The sequence below is a fragment of the Ochotona princeps genome, chromosome 16 (assembly GCF_030435755.1).
Source record: "Ochotona princeps isolate mOchPri1 chromosome 16, mOchPri1.hap1, whole genome shotgun sequence".
Lineage (NCBI taxonomy): Eukaryota > Metazoa > Chordata > Mammalia > Lagomorpha > Ochotonidae > Ochotona > Ochotona princeps.
In genome coordinates this window covers 54,537,332-54,556,060 of record NC_080847.1, presented here as the reverse complement: position 1 = coordinate 54,556,060, position 18,729 = coordinate 54,537,332, and the positions used below count along the sequence as shown (strand labels likewise).

The 18,729-nt window shown below is 60.2% G+C and overlaps 3 protein-coding genes across 5 annotated transcripts; 2 read left to right on the top strand and 1 right to left on the bottom strand.

Moving 5' to 3' along the window:
* Window positions 1-6,668: 6,668 nt before the first annotated feature.
* Window positions 6,669-8,106, bottom strand: FGF21 (fibroblast growth factor 21). Its single transcript, XM_004597182.2, has 3 exons — window positions 7,879-8,106; window positions 7,701-7,804; window positions 6,669-7,066 (listed from the first exon to the last, which is right to left on the bottom strand). The coding sequence occupies exons 1-3, from the start codon at window positions 8,099-8,101 to the stop codon at window positions 6,782-6,784; spliced, it is 612 nt and encodes a 203-aa protein (XP_004597239.1). The 5' UTR covers window positions 8,102-8,106; the 3' UTR covers window positions 6,669-6,781.
* A 2,031-nt stretch (window positions 8,107-10,137) lies between these two features.
* Window positions 10,138-13,069, top strand: FUT1 (fucosyltransferase 1 (H blood group)). 2 transcript variants are annotated; one of them, XM_058674283.1, is made up of 2 exons: window positions 10,138-10,436; window positions 11,180-13,069. In XM_058674283.1, the coding sequence occupies exons 1-2, from the start codon at window positions 10,274-10,276 to the stop codon at window positions 12,316-12,318; spliced, it is 1,302 nt and encodes a 433-aa protein (XP_058530266.1). In that variant the 5' UTR covers window positions 10,138-10,273; the 3' UTR covers window positions 12,319-13,069. The 2 variants fall into 2 exon arrangements, with proteins under 2 accessions (XP_058530266.1, XP_004597240.1); XM_004597183.4 differs by having other exon boundaries at window positions 10,296-10,957.
* Window positions 13,070-14,580: 1,511 nt separating this feature from the next.
* Window positions 14,581-18,697, top strand: IZUMO1 (izumo sperm-oocyte fusion 1). Of its 2 annotated transcripts, XM_004597184.2 has the most exons (10): window positions 14,581-14,599; window positions 15,055-15,362; window positions 15,618-15,692; window positions 15,939-16,025; window positions 16,240-16,260; window positions 16,529-16,609; window positions 16,763-16,863; window positions 17,081-17,234; window positions 17,476-17,680; window positions 18,537-18,697. In XM_004597184.2, exons 2-10 carry the CDS (start codon window positions 15,128-15,130, stop codon window positions 18,637-18,639), a joined length of 1,062 nt encoding a protein of 353 aa, XP_004597241.2. In that variant the 5' UTR covers window positions 14,581-14,599; window positions 15,055-15,127; the 3' UTR covers window positions 18,640-18,697. The 2 variants fall into 2 exon arrangements, with proteins under 2 accessions (XP_004597241.2, XP_058530268.1); XM_058674285.1 differs by lacking the exon at window positions 14,581-14,599 and having other exon boundaries at window positions 14,782-15,362; window positions 17,476-17,699.
* Window positions 18,698-18,729: the final 32 nt, after the last annotated feature.

Sequence of the window (18,729 nt, the reverse complement as noted above, 5' to 3'; positions counted from 1 at the left end):
CCCATAGGTTAAGGTCATGGGCCCCACAGGATAGTCCCCTGGTTGTCACCTGCGCTCCCGCTGGGGTGCCTTGCAGCAGCCAGGGCCTGATGGGATCTGGTGGGGGTGGGCTGGGTAGGCAGGGGAGCCCTGGTCATCCGCTCTCCCTCACGCTGGGCTCAGGCACAGGTGCCTTCCACGGCCCCTCCCCTCTTCTCCACCTGCCCAGGGACTGTGGCTGCGGCCTCTAGGTTCCTGGGTACTGCTGGTGGGTAACCAACTGCCCCCGTGCCTCCCAGCGTAAACAGCTCTGATGAGCACACAGTTATTAGCCCACAGACTCATAAACTCTCTCTCTTTTTTTTTTAAAGATTTATTTATTTTATTACAAAGTCAGATATACAGAGAGGAGGAGAGACAGATAGGAAGATCTTCCATCTGATGATTCACTCCCCAAGTGAGCCGCAACGGCCGGTGCTGTGCCGGTCCGATGCCGGGAACCTGGAACCTCTTCCGGGTCTCCCACGCGGGTGCAGGGTCCCAAATTTTTGGGCCGTCCTCGACTGCTTTCCCAGGCCACAAGCAGGGAGCTGGATGGGAAGTGGAGCTGCCGGGATTAGAACTGGCCCCCATATGGGATCCAGGTGCGTTCAAGGCGAGGACTTTAGCCGCTAGGCCACGCCGCCGGGGCCCCATAAACTCTATTTTATATTCACTTTATTTGCAAGGCACTGAGAGAGACAGGGACATCTCTTATGGGCCAGCCTACTTCCCAAAGGCTTGCACCAGCCAGAGCTGGCCCTGCTGGTCTCCGGCAGGGCGGACTAGCTGCATGCTGGCGGTGGAGGCAGAGCTGGACTCAGGGGCGGGCCGAGGTGGGCGCTCTGAGCTCTGGACCTAAGGGTGGCCGCACTGTGCAGCTCGGTCTCAGCGAGGCCGGTGGCCAGGCCTGGGCTGGCAGATGTGTGTCCAAAGTCATTCCCAGAGTGGCTGGGCATGGGACCTTGGGTCTTCCGGGACTGTGGGCTTCTGGGTAGGCAGCTGGGGCATCCTTGGGGTTGGGCAGTGAAACGGAGAGAGAGGGAAGGCTGGGAGAAGAGAGGGGAGGAGGCGGGTGAGGGATGGGGCGAGGACAGGAGAAAATAGGGGAGAGGGGAGAGGGCAGGGGTGAGTAGGGAAGGGAAAGGAAGGTTGAGGAGAGAAGAAGGGTGTGGATGTAAAATAAAATCAGTTGTTGAAGCTGACCTGGGCCAGGGCGTATAGATCCTCTCACCCAACACGTTGGCGTTCGGTGACTTGGCCGGGTATATTAAGAATGTTGATAAAAAGAATAAATATGGGGACAGAAGGAGAATAAAGAAAGCCTTCCAGGCCGGCCAGGAGGAAGGAGTGGAGTACCCAATCTGCTGAACAAACAGCTCTTTGGTCACCGAGTTCCGGGGAGCTGGGTCAACAGGCAGGTGCCTCCCCAACTGGGTGTGGGGAAACCTTTGTTCATTCAATGCCAGCCCCACCAAGATGACAGGCAGGCAGCACGGGGCAGAAAGCCAGGCGCTTTCCTTGGACCCTGCCCTGCCTGATGTGGGGAATGGGCGTCCAGGGCGGGCGTCAGTGTGGGTCTCCAGCTGGGCCCACACAGTAGCGCTGATCCGTCAAGCCAACGTGGACAACGCAAGTCACGTTCCTCACCGGGAGAGACCCGTGTGCGGCTGCGTGAAGGGAGGAAACGAGGGGTGGGGGGTTGGAATTGGACATTGTCTGTGGTTGGAAATGCCAGGAGAGGGGATGGCACTGTGCCACAGAGAGTTAAACTTCGACCTGTGGACACCAGTTCCAGTCCCAGCAGCCCTACTTCCCATCCGGCTCCCTGCTTGTGGCCTGGGAAGGCAGTCGATGACAGCCCAAAGCCTTGGGACCCTGCACCCGTGTGGGAGACCTGGAAGAGACTCCTGGCTCCTGGCTTCGGATTGGATCAGCTTTAGTCATTGCAGCCATTTCAGAAGGAAACAACTGAAATAAATGACCCTTAAATAAATAAATGTTTCTACTTTAAAGCAAGTGGTTTCTGTGTTGTTTTTTTTTTAAGATTTATGTTTATTGGAAAGGTATATTTATTGAGAGGAAAGACAGAAAGATTTTTCTGTCTAATGAGTTCACTCCCGAAGTGGCCGCAACGGCTGTAGCTGGCCTGACCTGAAGCCAGGAGCCTCTTCCAGGTCTCCCATGGGTGCAGGGTCCCAAGGCTTTGGGCCATCCTCCAAGGCTTTCCGGGCCACAGGCAGGGAGCCGGGTGGGAGGCAGAGCAGCCAGGGTTTGAGCTGGCATTCATACGGGATCCCAGATCATGCAAGATGAAGACTTTAGCCACTAGGCTGCCACGCTGGGTCAAATTTTCAACCTTTTTTTTTTTTTATTCAGATGGGCTTATCTTTTCTTTCCGGTTTTGTGTGAGCTTTCTGGCGCTTAGGTGGTGTTTATCTGCGGAAGGAAGTGGCGCCATCACCACAGGGCCCCTGTCATCTGTCCCTGCCTGACACTCCAGCCTGCAGAACACACGAGGAGGGGCCGTAGGGGTGGGCTGTATGTCTGTGTTTCGGGCAGCGCTGGAGTCGCGGGTAGCAGACACGTGGTGAGGTCATTGCCCGAATTTGCAAACACGATGGTAACATGCATGACTTGCTATTTTTAGTTGTGCAGAAGAAAGTTGATTGTTTCAAAATTAATAGATCATTAACAAGCAAAGCAAACATTTGTGAATCTTCCAGGCCATGCACACATAACAGCTGACCAGATGCACAAAGGTGCTGGGAAAACCAGCCTGGGGCCTGGAGGGTGGGGACAGCTGTGGGGTTTCACTGGGAACCCAATGCTGCCAGAGCGCGGGAATGCGTTGTCCCTACAGTGAGATGGCTCGGCTGGACCTGGAGGCTCATTCACCCCAGAGAAGCTTCCAGAAGCCCTTTGGATGGCTCCAGCCCTGTCCCAAGTGACAGGGGGCTGCACCAACTCCTCTGCCCTCCCCTTAACCTCTTCCTGCACTGTCCTTCCTTCATTCTCCTCAGGTCTCCCTTTAAAATAAATTGTACCTTTTAGTTCTAGTTTGCATCAACCCAAAATATTCATTTTTTATTTGAAAGACACAGAGATTTTTTTTTTAAAGAAAATTTGTTTATTTGAAATTCAAGGCAGATTTATAGAGAGGAGAAACAGAGAGACATATCTTCCATCTGTGGATTCATTCCCCAAATGGCTGCAATGTCTGGAGCTGAGCCAATCTGAAGCCAGGAGCCAGGAACTTCTTCCAGATCTCCCACACAGGTGCAGGGTCCCAGAGCTTTGAGTCATCTTCTACTTCTTTCCCAGGCCATGAACGGGAAGCTGGATGGGAACTGGAGCAGCCAGGACATGAACCTGTGCCCATATGGGACGCTGGCACTTGCAGGTAGATTCAACTGTTGAGCTAGTGTGACGGCCCCAGAGAGAGAGCTCTACTGGCTGGTCCATTGCCCCCAAGTGTGCACAACAGTCGGGGTTGCTTCAGGTGGGAACCAGAAACCGGGAACTCCAGCTGGGTCTTTCATGCTGGGTGGCAGGGCCCGGGCACTGAGCCCCCAGCCGCTGCCTCTTATGTGGGCCAAAGTCAGGAGCTGGACTGAGCTTCCAACTCAGGGCTAGGAGGGACGGGCTCCTGACATGTCTTCATCATGCTCATTTTAAACCTTTAGTTATGCATTTGGAAGAATTACAGAGAGAGAGATATCTTTCATCTGCCAATTTATACCCAAGATGGGTGCAATGGCCAGGGCTGGGCCAGGCAGAAGCCAGGAACCAGGAGCCAGGAGCTTCTTCCAGGTCTCCCAAGCGGGTACAGAGGCCCAAGCACTTGGGCTTTTCTCTACTGTTTTCCCAGGCTATTAGCAGGACACTGGATTGGAAGTGGAGTAGCTGGGATTTGAACCTGCATCCATATGGGAAGCTGACATTACATTACTTGCTATGCCACATGCTGGTCCTCACGATTTGGGGGCTGCATCTGAATGGAGATGAACTGGAACCAAAATGCACTAAGCTCTAGGGACGGAAGGTGCTTATTTATCTAGTTTTTAAAGGGGTGCTTGTCAAGTGGTGAGGAGGGTCCAATAGTTGCTGGGATTATGAACACGCCTTACCGGGAGGGAGGGGCCCCTGTCGTAGGCAGCTCCCCTTCCCGGGAGGTAAGAGGCAGGACCGAGGGAGGTGGCAGGCAGGAGGGGCTGGGACTGACGGGCTCTGCCTCACATGTCTACCCTGGGTCTCGAAACTCTCCTTCTGGGCACCCTGTGGCTGTGGGGACCCTGTGGTCGTGGGCACTCTGTGGCTGTGAGCACCCTGTGGCTGTGGGCACCCTGTGGCTGTGAGCACCCCGTGGCTGTGAGCACCCTGTGGCTGTGGGTACCCTGTGACTGTGAGCACCCCATGGCTGTGGGCACCCTGTGGCCATGGGCACCCTGTGACTGTGAGCACCCCATGGCTGTGGGCACCCCGTGGCTGTGGGCACCCTGTGGCTGTGGGCACTCTGTGACTGTGAGCACCCCATGGCTGTGGGCACCCCATAGCCATGGGCACCCTGTGGCTGTGGGCACCCTGTGGCTGTGGGCACCTGTGACTGTGAGCACCCCATGGCTGTGGGCACCCCGTGGTTGTGGGCACCCTGTGACTGTGAGCATCCCGTGGCTGTGGGCACCCCGTGGCCATGGGCACCCCGTGACTGTGAGCACCCCGTGGCCATGGGCACCCCGTGGCCGTGGGCACCCTGTGACTGTGAGCACCCCGTGGCCATGGGCACCCCGTGGCTGTGGGCACCCCGTGGCTGTGGGCACCCCGTGGCCGTGGGCACCCCGTGGCCGTGGTATCTAAGATGCTGCATCTGGTTGGCCTGCAGGAGTGTGAAGCCACTTTGTCCACACACTTTTGTTTCCGGGCCTTGGGTCTCTCCCATGACCGTCTGCGACCCACAGCTTGTTTATTTACTTAAGTTTTTGGAAAGCAGCAAGCTCTCCCATCTAAGGGGTTCACCCCCCGAGTGACTGCACCAGCCAGGGCTGGGCCAGGCTGGAGCCAGGAGCTCCACCCACGTCTCCCACGTGGGCAGCAGGAACCCAAATATTTGTGTGTGTGTGTGTATGTGTAAGATTTATTTATTTATTTGAAAGGCAGAGTTACACACACAGAAGCAGAGCCTCCATTTGTTGGTTGACTTCCCACATGACCACGTCAGCCAGAGCCGGGCCAGCCTGAAGCTCAGAGTCCGGAGCTTCTTCCAGGCCTCCCACATGGGTGCAGGGTCCCATCTCCTGTCTTCCCAGAACCACTAACAGGGAGCTGGACCACAAGTGGAGCAGCTGGGAACCCAACTGGGACCTGCACGGGATGCCAGCCCCACAGGCATATCACGGTCCTGGCCCAGGAACCCAAGTATTTGCACCGGCATCTGCTGCCCCCCCCCCCCCCCCGGTGCCAATGAGCAGGATGGTAGAGTTAGGGTTGAAGTTGGTGCCAGTGAGCAGGATGGTAGAATTAGGGTTGAAGTTGGGAATCAGAGCCCAGCACTCTGATGTGGGAGATAGGCATTCCACGTGGGGCTTTTTATTACCGTTTAATTTTTTTTAAGAGTCATTTATTTGAAAGGCAGATTTACAGAGAGAAGGAAAAGAGACAAAGTTCTCCATTCACTGGTTCCCTTCCCAAATGGCCGCAATGGCCAGGGCAGGGCCCGGCCGGCCGGGAGCCTGGAGCTGCATACTGGTCTCTCCAGGCCCTGGCGGGGCATCCAGCGCTTGAGCGGTCCTCTGCTGTGTGTCCAAGGGCCTGGGCAGGGCGCTAGCTCGGAAGCAGAACAGCTGCGACGCTGACATTACTCTGGCATCGACTCTCGCCTTGCAAGTGGCAGAGAGAGACGCAGGGATGTCTCGTCGGCTGGTTCATTCTTCAAACGCTGCCGATAGCCCTAGCTTTAGTGAGACACAACCCCGGGGACCCATGCCCTTCAGCGGTCACTTGCTGACTCGTAGGAATGTAGATGAGCAGGAAGCTGGGGGGCAAGTGCAAGAATCAGGACTGGAACCAAGACACCCCAGGATGGGATGTGGGTCCCAAGAAGCGTAAGCGCACACCCCACATCTCTTTTGTCAGAAATAATCCTCTCACTTGACTCTTGATGTGGAGAGCCACAGCTGGAAACACCAAGACCCACCCTGTAGGTGCCATTCAAGGCTTCCACCTCACTAGAAATGAACAGAACACCCTAGAAATCTCTACAGTGGGCAGGCAGGGAGACCAGGCAGCCTTGCTTGCTCAGTTGTGATACCGAGTCAGGGAGCTCTTACCCAGTTCCCACACACCACAGCTGAACAGGTGCAAAAACTACATCTCCCATGAGCCTGTGGGGGCTGCTGTGCCACTGTTAAATGATCCCAGTTCAACAGTGCTCACAAAAGGGTGGGACCTGGGTGACTAAGAAATCCTGCCTTCTCTTTCTCTATTTTTTTCTAAAATCTTGCCCTCTTAAAGATCAGGAACAGTATCAATGTCTGAGAATTTCAAATAAACTGAGGCCCAGGGGGAGGCCCAAGACTGATGGGGGATGAGCAGGTGGCGGTGGGGTCAGAGGTCAGGGGACGAGCGAGAAGCAGACACACATCCTCTTAGAGACATTCACACGGTATCTTTATTAAACCAAGTAAGAAAAAAATAAATAAGATAAATACCTCAATAAATAAAAAGAAGACCCATCAGTGGGCTGCCAGTAGCAGCAGCAGCAGCCTCAGGAAGTGTAGCTGGGGCTTTGGCCCAGCAAGGGCCCCACCATGCTCAGGGGGTCTGGGGAGTCCACGTCGGGGGGCTCAGGGGCTAGGACGTCAGGTGGCAGGGGTGGCACCAGGAGGTCAGGAGGAGGGCCTGGCAGTGGCAGGAAGCGGGCTGGGCCCCGGGGGGCTCGGTCTCTGGCAGACAGGCGCAGCGGGAGGCCGTGTGTCTCTGAGTGGTACACGTTGTACCCATCCTCCAGCAGCTGCTCCCGGAAGCTGCAGGCCTTGTGGTCGAAGTGGAGCTGCGGGGAGAGGAACAGGAATCAGGGGGTGTCCCCTGAAGCCCCCATGGTTAGTCCAGCCCCTCCTCCCTCACACCCAGGGGTCCAGCCCCTCCTCCCTCACACCCAGGGGTCCAGCCCCTCCTCCCTCACGCCCAGGGGTCCAGCCCAGCCCCTCCTCCCTCACACCCAGGGGTCCAGCCCAGCCCCTCCTCCCTCACACCCAGGGGTCCAGCCCCTCCTCCCTCACACCCAGGGGTCCAAGCCCTCATATAAAGGCTTTCTTAACCCTGGGGCCTGCCCCCTGCCCTGTCCCCAGAGATCATTCCAGCTCAGGGGTAAGTCAAGTTCCTCTCCGCTTAGCCAAGTAAGGGTCTGGATGCCACCCAAGGTCATGGTCACTTTAGTGGCCAGAGGTTCCCTGAGCGTCCCATGCCTGGCAGGAGCCAAACACATGAGCCCATACGGCTGGGAGCAGAGGTTTCCACGTCATGAGACATGGCCGCTCGGACCCCTGGAGGCCTAATTCCTCACGTCACAGCGGCCAGGGCGACAGCATCGGCCAGTAGGGGTTGTGTGAGGTCAGAGAGAGCTCGGGCTTAGCTGCAGACCCTGACGGCAGCCCAGGCCGTGAGGGCGACGCCCGGAGCCTCACCGAGCCGTACAGCGTCCCGTCTGGTCTCTGGCACAGGAACCTGGATGTGTGGACCCCCAGGATCTGAATGACGCCTGGCTTCAACGCTTTCATTTCTAAGAGACCTGCATGGAGAGAACCAGGTCAGGCCTGCGGGTTGGGGACCCCTCCCTGGCACATACCCGGCTCCCCCACTCACTTTCAGGGCTCCGGCGGGCAGTCCCTGCCACGGTGCCGTCTGCCCGGATCTCCAGGTGTACTTCCGATTCCTGGGCGTCATCCGTGTAGAGGTGCCTCTGCCGGACCTGGCCCCCGAATTGGAGGAGAGGGCTAGAATCAGGGATGGGGCGTGCCTGGCCAACTCCCAAAAGCAGGGCGGCCAGCACAGGAACCCGCAGCCCTGGAGGCTGGAGCCCGTCCATGTCTTTGCAGGGCTCAAGTCCTGGGGGTGCGGGAGGTGTGAGGATGGGCTAGGCCTAGGTCCTTGTGTGTGTGGGTCCTGGCCAACAGGGCACCCTGTCCCCTGGGACTGGGACAGAAGCTCCAGGATTTATAGTGGATAGGCCCGCCCTGTCACCCTCTGCAGGCCTGATCCATGCTATTTGACACACTTGGCAGCAGCCAGGATTCCACGGTGGCTGGGACCGCCCACAAGGGATGATGCAACCAGGGGGTCCTGTAGTCGGCCTGATTCGGGGGGCTGAGAGAGGAAGACCTGATACCTCAGGTCTCCAGGGAAAGGGGGCCTGCTGTGAGTGTGAGGGAGGAGGGGCTGGGCTGGACCCCTGGGTGTGAGGGAGGAGGGGCTGTGCTGGACCCCTGGTGTGAGGGAGGAGGGGCTGGGCTGGACCCCTGGGTGTGAGGGAGGAGGGGCTGGGGCACAGCGGGTGCACACTGCACCCCAGATGGCTCTCTGTGGCCCATCTTCTTGCCCAGGGAACCCACTCCAGAAGATCCAGGCTCAGCAGCAAAGCAGGGATCCCTGGCTGGCCGCCTGTGCTGGGGACCTCTTGCTGGGCTCCTGGTCCCCCACAGTCTCACCAACAGACCGGAACCCGAGCTCAGACCCTGTGTTTTCTTGCTGCCCCCACCTCACTGATGCAATCCTCACTTTTTTTCACCAGAAAAGATGACGCCAGGCAAGGACAGGTGTTCCAAGATCGTCCTGGATGGGGGAGTGGGTGGGAGGAGCTTGGCTTCTGGAGGGCAGCAGAGACAGGCCTGGGGGGTGGACAAGGTGACTGCCAAAGCAAGAGGGCTGGGTGGCACTGCCCAGGGCCCCAAGAGTTCAGAGCTTGGACCGCTGGTCTGAGGGAGGAGGGGCTGGGCTGGACCCCTGGGTGTGAGGGAGGAGGGGCTGGACCCCTGGGTGTGAGGGAGGAGTAGCTGGGGTTGGACCCCTGGGTATGAGGGAGGAGGGGCTGGGGCTGGACCCCTGGGTGTGAGGGAGGAGGGGCTGGACCCCTGGGTGTGAGGGAGGAGGGGCTGGGCTGGACCCCTGGGTGAGGGAGGAGGGTCTGGGCTGGACCCCTGGGTGTGAGGGAGGAGGGGCTGGACCCCTGGGTGTGAGGGAGGAGGGGCTGGGCTGGACCCCTGGGTGTGAGGCAGGAGGGGCTGGACCCCTGGGTGTGAGGGAGGAGGGTCTGGGCTGGACCCCTGGGTGTGAGGGAGGAGGGGCTGGACCCTGGGTGTGAGGGAGGAGGGGCTGGGGCTGGACCCCTGGGTATGAGGGAGGAGGGTCTGGGCTGGACCCCTGGGTGTGAGGGAGGAGGGGCTGGACCCTGGGTGTGAGGGAGGAGGGGCTGGGCTGGACCCCTGGGTGTGAGGGAGGAGGGCTGGGCTGGATCCCTGGGTGTGAGGGAGGAGGGGCTGGGTGGACCCCTGGGTGTGAGGGAGGAGGGGCTGGGGCTGGACCCCTGGGTATGAGGGAGGAGGGGCTGGGCTGGACCCCTGGGTGTGAGGGAGGAGGGGCTGGGCTGGACCCCTGGGTGTGAGGGAGGAGGGGCTGGGTGGACCCATGGGTGTGAGGGAGGAGGGGCTGGGGCTGGACCCCTGGGTATGAGGGAGGAGGGGCTGGGCTGGACCCCTGGGTGTGAGGGAGGAGGGGCTGGGCTGGACCCCTGGGTGTGAGGGAGGAGGGGCTGGGTGGACCCCTGGGTGTGAGGGAGGAGGGCTGGGCTGGACCCCTGGGTGTGAGGGAGGAGGGGCTGGGTGGACCCCTGGGTGTGAGGGAGGAGGGGCTGGGCTGGACCCCTGGGTGTGAGGGAGGAGGGGCTGGGCTGGACCCCTGGGTGTGAGGGAGGAGGGGCTGGACCCCTGAGTCTGATGGTGGAGAGGTTGGACGCCCAGGTCTGCGGGAGGCGGCGCGTCTGGAGGAAGCGGTGGCCGTGCGCCTGGTGCCTTGCAGGTTCCTGAGTTAGTGGTACCTACAGTTGGATCGGTGGAGGTGAGAGGGGCCGCAGCTTGGTTCTGGGGGCTCCGTGGGCGGCACCAGCCGTGGCCGCGCCTGTGCCCGCCGTGGCCGCGCCTGTGCCCGCCCTGCTTGCTGGAAGACAGCCAGGCGGCGCTGGAGGACCCGGCGCTTCCCAAGAAGGATGGCTCCGGCTGCGAGCGCCGTCCGGGAAACCGGTTCCCATCCCTCGGGCGGGTGCGGCGCCAGAGTGGAGCATCTCCCGCCCCGCCGAGAACAGGTGTCCGCGGTCCTCGCCCCGCAGCCGGGCAAGACCGGACCCGGCGCCGGCAGGGGCGGGGCGGAAGGTAAGCGCCGGCACCGGATGAGCGGGCGGAGGAGGGCTACGGGCCGGAACTCCTGGGCCCAGCACCGCCGCCTCGCGCGCCCTGGGATGCGGCTGCGGCTCAGGCCGAGGAGCCGAGGTCGCGCGGGGTCTGGGCGAGCCGGGACTGGGGTTGCAGCGGGGACCCGGGGCGCGCGGGCGGGGGGCCAGGTACGGGGCGGGGCTCTGCCTTGCAGCCACCTGCCCCGCGCCCTTGCCCTGCTCGGCCCGAGCCCTTGCAGCTCAGTCTCGGGGCGGCGGCGCGGCGGTGGCGCGGAGGCGGGCAGGGCTGCAGCCCGGAGATCCCAGAGGAGCGCTGTGGACCTGTCCGACCGCTCGGAGCTCCGGTGACGGGGCAGCGCGGATGCCAGAAGCCTCGAGCCGGGCCTCAGCTTCAGGCTGCTCCCCGCGGAGTGCGCTCTGCCTCGCCCCGGGCAGCGACACCCATCGCCGGGCCCGGGGCCTCTGAGCATCTCCATGCTGGACGCTGCCTCTCTGGGACAGGTACGCTTGATCGAGCAGCCTGGGCGCGCTGTGGGGACACTGGGATTTCTAGGCCCTGGGCCACCGCTCAGCCGGAAACCATTCATTTCCCCCGCCCTGGGGCGCCCCCTCCGTCCTTTCTTCTCCACCCCAACGCGTACTGGCTGAACCCTCACCTTCCTCTTTCGCTGGGTCGCGCAGGCTCCTTCACTGCCGCCGCTGACCCATTTTCCTCCCTTGCAGCCATGTGGCCGCCCAGCCGCCGGCAGCTCTGCTTCGGCTTCTGGCTAGTCTGTGGGCTCTCGGCGCTCTGCTTTCTCCTTCAACTCCACCAAGACCTCTTGCGAAAGGGCCTGGACCTGTCGCTGCTGTGTCCCAGCAGCCACCTGCTGTCCGCTCCAGTGGCCATGGTCTGCCTGACGTGCGCCCCGTCGCCATCTTCGGCTGCCTCCTCCAACGCTTCCTCTTCCTACGCCCCGCAGCCTGAGTCCCTCTCGGGCACCTGGACCATCTACCCAGAAGGCCGCTTGGGCAACCAGATGGGACAGTACGCCACCCTGCTGGCCCTGGCGCAGCTCAACGGCCGCCAGGCCTTCATCCAGCCGTCCATGCACGCTACGCTGGCGCCTGTGTTCCGCATCACGCTGCCCGTGCTGGCCCCCGAGGTGGACAGCCGCACGCCCTGGAAGCCCCTGTTGTTGCACGACTGGATGTCGGAGGAGTATTCGCAACTGCGGGAGCCCTATCTCAAGCTGTCGGGCTTTCCCTGCTCCTGGACCTTTTTTCACCACCTCCGTGAGCGGATCCGCAGCGAGTTCACGCTGCAGGAGCACCTCCGGGCCGAGGCCCAGCAGCTGCTGAGCCGCCTGCAGCTGGGTCGCTCCGGGGCGCGCCCGAGCACCTTCGTGGGCGTACACGTGCGCCGTGGGGACTATGTGCATGTGATGCCCAGTCGCTGGAAAGGTGTGGTGGGCGACCGTGCTTACCTGCAGCAGGCCATGGACTGGTTCCGGGCGCGGTACGAGGCCCCGGTTTTCGTGATCACCAGCAACGGCATGAAATGGTGCCGGGAGAACATCGACGCCTCGCGGGGCGACGTGATCTTTGCCGGCAACGGGCTGGAGGCGGCGCCCGCCAAGGACTTCGCCCTGCTCACCCAGTGCAACCACACAATCATGACCGTAGGCACCTTCGGATTCTGGGCCGCCTACTTGGCAGGCGGGGATACAGTCTACCTGGCCAACTTCACCCTCCCGGACTCGGAGTTCCTGAAAATCTTCAAGCCTCAAGCTGCCTTCCTGCCCGAGTGGGTGGGCATTAACGCTGACCTGTCCCCACTCCAGGGGTCCAAGTCCTGGAGGTTCGGGAGATGGTGGGGTTAGTCTCAGCCTCCTCCAGCCCCATGGCCCTTGTGTCCCTGGAGGCCTGGAATGTGGTTTCTTCAGCAGGTGGGTGCACCCACAGCTGGGCCTGGAGACCAGTGGCTGGGAACATTCCAGAACCAACACAACCTTCCCCTTTGCCCCCATAGCTGTCAATGCATGGAGCAGCCCAGGGCAGTTCCTGAGGCCAGAGGGCCATTTATTCTTCCTTGACCAGATGTGGAAGGCTTTGAGAAGATTGCCGCCCACCAGAATGGGGGACCCTCCTTCTAGTGTGGAGGGAGATGTTTAAAAGAGGTGTTACTTTCCCTTCTCCCTCCAGCCCTGGGAGGCCTCAGAAGACTGAAGGGTAAGCCTCAGCAGCTCTTCTAGGGTCAGCAGCTGGGTTCCAGGTCCCTGGGCAGATGTGTGCAATGATTCTAGACAGAACCTTCCAGAAGGGGACAAGGAACCCCAGAGAGAGGGTCAAAGACTCTGACGCAAATCCAACTATCCCAACCACTCCAGGAAGGTAAGTGACAGAAAACCAACCCTGGAGCTGACCTGACACACCTGCCCTGAGTCCACAGCCTCTGGATTAAAAAAAAAAGCTGATGCTGCCGGGTACTGGGTGGAACTGGTGCCCACAGTCCCTGCCCTTGACCAGGCCCTGCACAGGTGCACTGTGGCAGCAGCGACTCGGCGCTTCCACAGCAGAGACCCAAGGACACTTCAAAACAAAACCAAAAAACAAAAAACTCAAGCACTTAACCAAAGATTGCAGCAGCACATGCTGCCAGGCTGGGCTGCCCCGGGCAGGGGGCTGTGGAAACCAGCAGGCATGTGGGAGAGTGGCTGGTCCGCCTGGCATCAGGACCCTGAGGCCTCAGAAGCAAACCAAGGGCTCTGGCTTTGGCCAGCGTCCAGGAAGACATTTACAAGTTGGGAAGAATGCAGCCTTTAACCCAGCCGTGGCACAGCATCCTGCCAACGGGGTCAGGGTTCATGACTGGCCAGCCCCGAAGCCCTGTCTGCAGGGGGAAGGACAACCCAAAGAGAGCTCTCCTGCAGTCCTTTCCAGCCACCTGCTCGTCCCGCTGATCCCAGCAGCCCCAGCCTTGGCTTTGTCTTCTCAGGGACTTCCACAAGCGTGGCATCCTCGGCTGCTGTGGGTCCACAGGGTCTTTGCAGCTGTTTCGGGGAGGGACGTGTTTGTGTGTGTGTGTGTAGCAGTCTAGCTGCCTGCTAATGCATCTAGGAAAGCAGTACAAGATGGCTCTAGTGCTGCAGCTCCAGCACCCACGCGGAAGACGCAGAAAAAGCTCCTGGCTTCTGGCCTCGCCCAAGCCAGTCCCAGCCATTGTGGCCTTTTGGGGGGAGTGAATCAGCAAATGAAAGCTCGCTCTCTGTCCCCCTCACTGTGCCTTTTTGCAACTCTGCCTTTAAAATAAATAAGTAAATCTTTTTTAAAAAAATAATAAAGCATACGAACAGTAAAGGTAAGGGTGTGGGCCTTCTGGGTCTCCCATCACTCCAGATGTCTTGGGGTTAACTGGCTAGTTGCTGCTAGAATCATACGGAAAAGGTGAGGCAAGAAAGAGTTGAAGTTCCAGTTTCTTGCCCCTCCCTCTAAGCTCTCTTATTAATGAGTTCTGGCGTCCAGCCCCAGAGACTGGGGAGAGGATGGAGCGAAGAGAGTGATAATTAAACCACATTTCCCATAAAGCTATGGGGGTGGATGTGCTATGGAGAAAAGCCCCTGGGCCTTCCGGAAGTGTAGTCCCAGGGCTAGGCAATGGTTCCTTCCCACGCCTTGGTCATTTTTCCAACAGGTGAGCGGGCATTAGCTGGGCCCAGAGCTTGCAGGCTCTGGAAGCCCTGACAGGTAACATTCCCTTTCACAGAATCTGGGAAAAATTCTAGCCTGAAAGGGAGCCGCCTCTGTGGCGTCACGGAGTGATGGGCGGGACCGCCCTTTGTTGCCGTCCAATCAGACCCCGGGTTGCGTTTCTGGGTGGGGCCGCGGCAGGTGGCCGGGAATGTTCTAGAGAATTGGAGCTCCCACGTGGGAAGCTGCAACCGCCCCGACCCCAGGAGCTGCTCGCAGAGACAAGTGGCTCAGGCTGCCGGCCACAAGCTCACTTCCTCCCTCGCCAAGACCATCCCTGCTTCTAGGCGTGGGGAACACCAGAGCTTCAGAAGGACTCGGCTCTGGCCGCCGAGTTAGACGCCCTCCGAACTTGTGAACTCCACCAGTGTTGGGGGGAGCAAGACGGGGAGCTACTGTTTGCTAAGGAGAAGGGTGCGCCCTGCAACTTGGGGGTCTGTTTTGGGGAAGGGTGGCTGTCTGGGCGACAGCTTGGAGTCTTTGTGAAGTTCCCAGCGTATGGATTCGGGGTGTCTTCTGTTTTTGTTTCATGAAGTTTCAGGTTTGCTGATAGGGGAGGCTCTGCATCGGGTGGGTGCTTTGGTTCAGGCCTTGTGTTTTCAGTTTGAGGTGACAGCTGAACTTTGGGGAGTTGAGAAGCCCCTGTGAGGTCGGGTTCTGGGGCTTTGAGGAGGGTCTCTGTTGCAAGCTAGGTGCTGTGAGAATCCCAACTTTTGGGGTACCCTTGGATTTGGAGATTGCCGCAGCCCGGAGGCATGTGATGGACACAGGAGGTTTCAGGAAGATCTTTATTTTGCAGTTTGGGGAGTAGGTGGAGAGGGGGAGCCTGTGGGGTCCCCTAAATTGGGTTTTGGCCTTTCTCCGTTTAGCTCTCACCCGCTCTTGGCTCCGGGGCAGAGGACCCCGCCTCGTGGTGTCTGCGGGCTGCATGCTTGGGCTGCCATGGGGCCCTGCTGTGCCCTGCGCTGGGCAGCTCTGGCTGGCTGCCTGCTTGCCGTCAGGGGCTGTGTCACGTGTGATGACAGGGTGAAGGCGGCGCTCGAGTCCCTGGAGAAGGAGTACCTGCCTAGCCATCTGGAGGCTCAGCATCACAAAAACGTAATGAAGAGGGTCCACGAGGCCCTGAAGCAATTCGAGGACCAACCCTTTAAAGAGGAGTCCTACATGGGTGTCCTTGGTGAGGCCAGGGTCTGGGAGCCGAAGGGTCGGGGGCAAGGGATCCTCACTGGAATGCATATTTCTGGGTTTCCCAGGAGCTATAAAATATCGGTTTTCCACTCCTTAGTCTCAAATCATTACTAAAACTACAACTCCCAGAAGGCAATAGGACCACATGCCACAGTGGCATCATGGGTGTTGTAGTTTCTAACATGAGGCCAATCCAGTGGGATAGTAATGATGGAATTTGGGGATCCACTGCCCCTCCCAACAGATGAGAACTACCTGGACCAAGTAGCTTGGAGTTTCTTGAAAGATCTGAAACGCATCACAGACAGCGATGTGAAAGGTAAAGGCGCAGAGGGCCTAGGGGGCTGGTGGTGAAGCCTTCACTGTGGTCGGGCTCTGGATTGGAGTCCAGCTGTGTGGTGCTTGAGCATGAGGTTTCGCAGTGTCCTCAGCTCTACCGTGGGGTCCCCTAGTGGGGCTTTCAGCCCTTATGGGGTGACATTAAGATGCTGTTCAGCAACTTCAGTGCCAGAGGGGGGCGCTGTGGCAAGGTACACCTGCGAGTGGGTGGGGCTCTTCTTCGCAGGTGAGCTATTCGTCAAGGAGCTGTTCTGGATGGTGCAGCAGCAAAAAGAGCAGTTTGTCCGCATGGCGGCACAGTTCCAGCAAGAGGGTGAGGGCTGGTGAGGGTGAGCCCCCTCCACCCACAGCCCCCGTTATCCCCCACCCAGGCCTGCCCCTCAGCTCCCATACCTCACCTCCCCCAGACCCAGGTCCTCTGTCTGTGGAATGCAGAAGCCCAAACCTCAGCTCCTCCCTCACCCCACACTCCTTAATTCAGAAATCTGATTTCTCTTTTCTCTCTGCTTCTTTTCCTTCCGAGGCAGCTTATTGTCCCAACAAGTGCGGTGAGTTGAATTCCGGAGGTGGGCTCTCTAGTCCTCATCCTTGCCTCCCCGCAGCCCTCTGTTGGGGTGTCCCCAGTTGCTCCACTGTGCACACTGGAGAGGTGGTCCCCCACGAGTGTGGCTTTGTTCCCGCTAGGACTCCTTGGGTAGTGGGCTGAGTTTTGCTCTATTTCACAGAACTTCTTCGGGGAGGGGAGGGAAGGGGTGACCCCAGCCCTTTGTGCCCCCACCTGTCTGGAAGGTCATACCTTGACCTTGGCCCCTGCAGGGACCATGTTACAGGTTATGATCTGGTGCAGTACCTGCAAGAAGCAGATTCATCCGTGCCGGAAATCCAAGGAGTGTGGGGGTGAGCAGGCCGGCCCGCAGGGGCTGAGGCGGCCACAGACCATGGAGTCTGGAGAGGGCTCGGAGGGCAGCCAGGTGGCTGGACGAGGTGGAGGCGGAGGGTGGGGAGGGATGACGCAGCGTGAAGGACAGCTCTCGGGGCTCCTGTCCACAGAGCGCAAGGTGGATGTGCATCTGTTGGAGGACATGATCCTGGACTGCAAGCTCCCCTGGCATCAGGCTTCCCAAGGCCTCACCGACTACAGCTTCTACAGGGTGGGGGTCCCCCAAGTCCCTGCAACCCCAGGAACCCTCAGCCCACTGTCCTGCACTCACGTCCCTCCTGACCCTGTGGTCAAGCACCTCCCGGCGTGGCCCAGTGACCTCTCCCTGCCCCTCCTGCATTGAGGTCCTGCGGACTTCTCCCTGTACTCCCCCCAACCCCGCAACCGGCATCCCCCAGGCCCCTGTGACCCGTTAATCTTGGGTCTAGGTTTGGGTGAACAAGTCTGAGACCTTGCTGGCCAAGGGGAAGGAGCCCTTCCTGACCAAAACCTCAGCGAGTCCGGAAGATGCAGGCAGTTACCGCTGCGAACTGGGCACTGTGAGCTCGGGCCCGGCCACCATCATACATTTCCAAGTCACAGGTCCGTGCCAGGGTGTTGGGCAGAGTGGCACTCGGGGGGGTGGGATATCAGCCTCTGGAGGCAGGGCATGGCCAGAGCCGAGGAGGGGTCACTTTGGGAGGAGATGGGGGGTTTCAGGACGCGGCGGGGATTGCCCTGGCAGGTGTAGGCGGTTGTGTTGGGGTAACATGGCAGGTGCACCGGGGCCCTCGGGCGGCACCTGTGGAACTGCCAGTACCTCCCGCTCTGCCCCTCCTCTCAGTGCTGCCCCTAAAGGCCAAGGAGGAGGAGCAGCCGCCAAACGTCGTCGTTAATACTGAAGGGAACGCGGGAGAGGCGATCCCGGCAAGCCCGGGGTCCTCGTCCCCAACCCTCCAGCCCCCGCAGCCCGAGAGCATGCTGAGGAACCGCCTGGTGGGATTGCTCATCTGCTGCATCGCGGTGCTGATAGCCGGCGTCGCCACCGCGTGAGCCGCCCGCTGACAGGCAGGGCCCGCAGGGAGAGGCAGGGCTCGCTTTTGTGCGGCGAGGAGCCGGGTGGGCGCAGCCCGGGAGCCCGGGGGAGAGATGGGGGCCGGTCAGGGGGAGGCTGACGGGGGCGGGGCTGGCCAGGGGGAGGCTGACGGGGGCGGGGCTGGTCGGGGGAGGGGCTTAGTAGGGGCGGGACTGGCCAGGGGTAGTCTGGAAGGGGGTAAGACTGGCCTGGGGCGGGGCCTCCATCAGAGTAGGGCTGGCCGTGGGCGGGGCCTCGAGCTGGGTGGGGTTGCCTTGTGGGTGGGGCCTCGAGCAGGCGCGAGGCTTTTCTCAGTGGGCGGGACTGGCCTTGGGACACGGCTTTTATTGGGGCAGGGCTTCCAACTAGGCAGGGTTTGTCTCAGGGGCGGGGCTTCCGGCTGGATGGGGTGGCCTCAGGGCGGGGCTTCAAGGTGGGGTGGGACTTATCTCAGGGGTGTGGCTTTTCTTTGGGCGTGGCTTACAGCTGGGGTGGGGCTTGTGGTGGGAGAGGTTTATCCCAGTGGGTGGGGCTTGTGGCGGGAGGGGTTTATTCCAGTGGGTGGGGCTTGTGGCGGTAGGAGGGGCCTATCCCAGTGGGTGCGGCTTGTGGCGGTGGGAGTGGTTTATCCCCGTGGGTGGGGCTTGTGGCGGTGGGAGTGGTTTGTCCCAGTGGGTGGGGCTTGTGGCGGTGGGAGGGGTGGTCTTAGGGTGGAACTTTCCCTGGCCGGGTCTCTAGAGACTGGGATAACTGCTAGAAGAGGAACAGTTTTGGGGGCGACGGGAAGGGCCTCCCTCTCTCCAGGACTGCCTAACCCCATGCTCCCCCAGGATGCTGTGCCGGGGCAAGGGGATCACTAAGACCCAGTCCTCCCACCTGGACCTGGACGAGAAGGCTTCTTCCTCCAAGACATCACAGAAGGCCGCCGACTGACAGAGTCAATATTTAACTGACTGACAGAGTTAATAAAGATTTCTACGTATCTGACTCACTCCTCTGGACTGCTGCTGGCCTCTGGTTCCC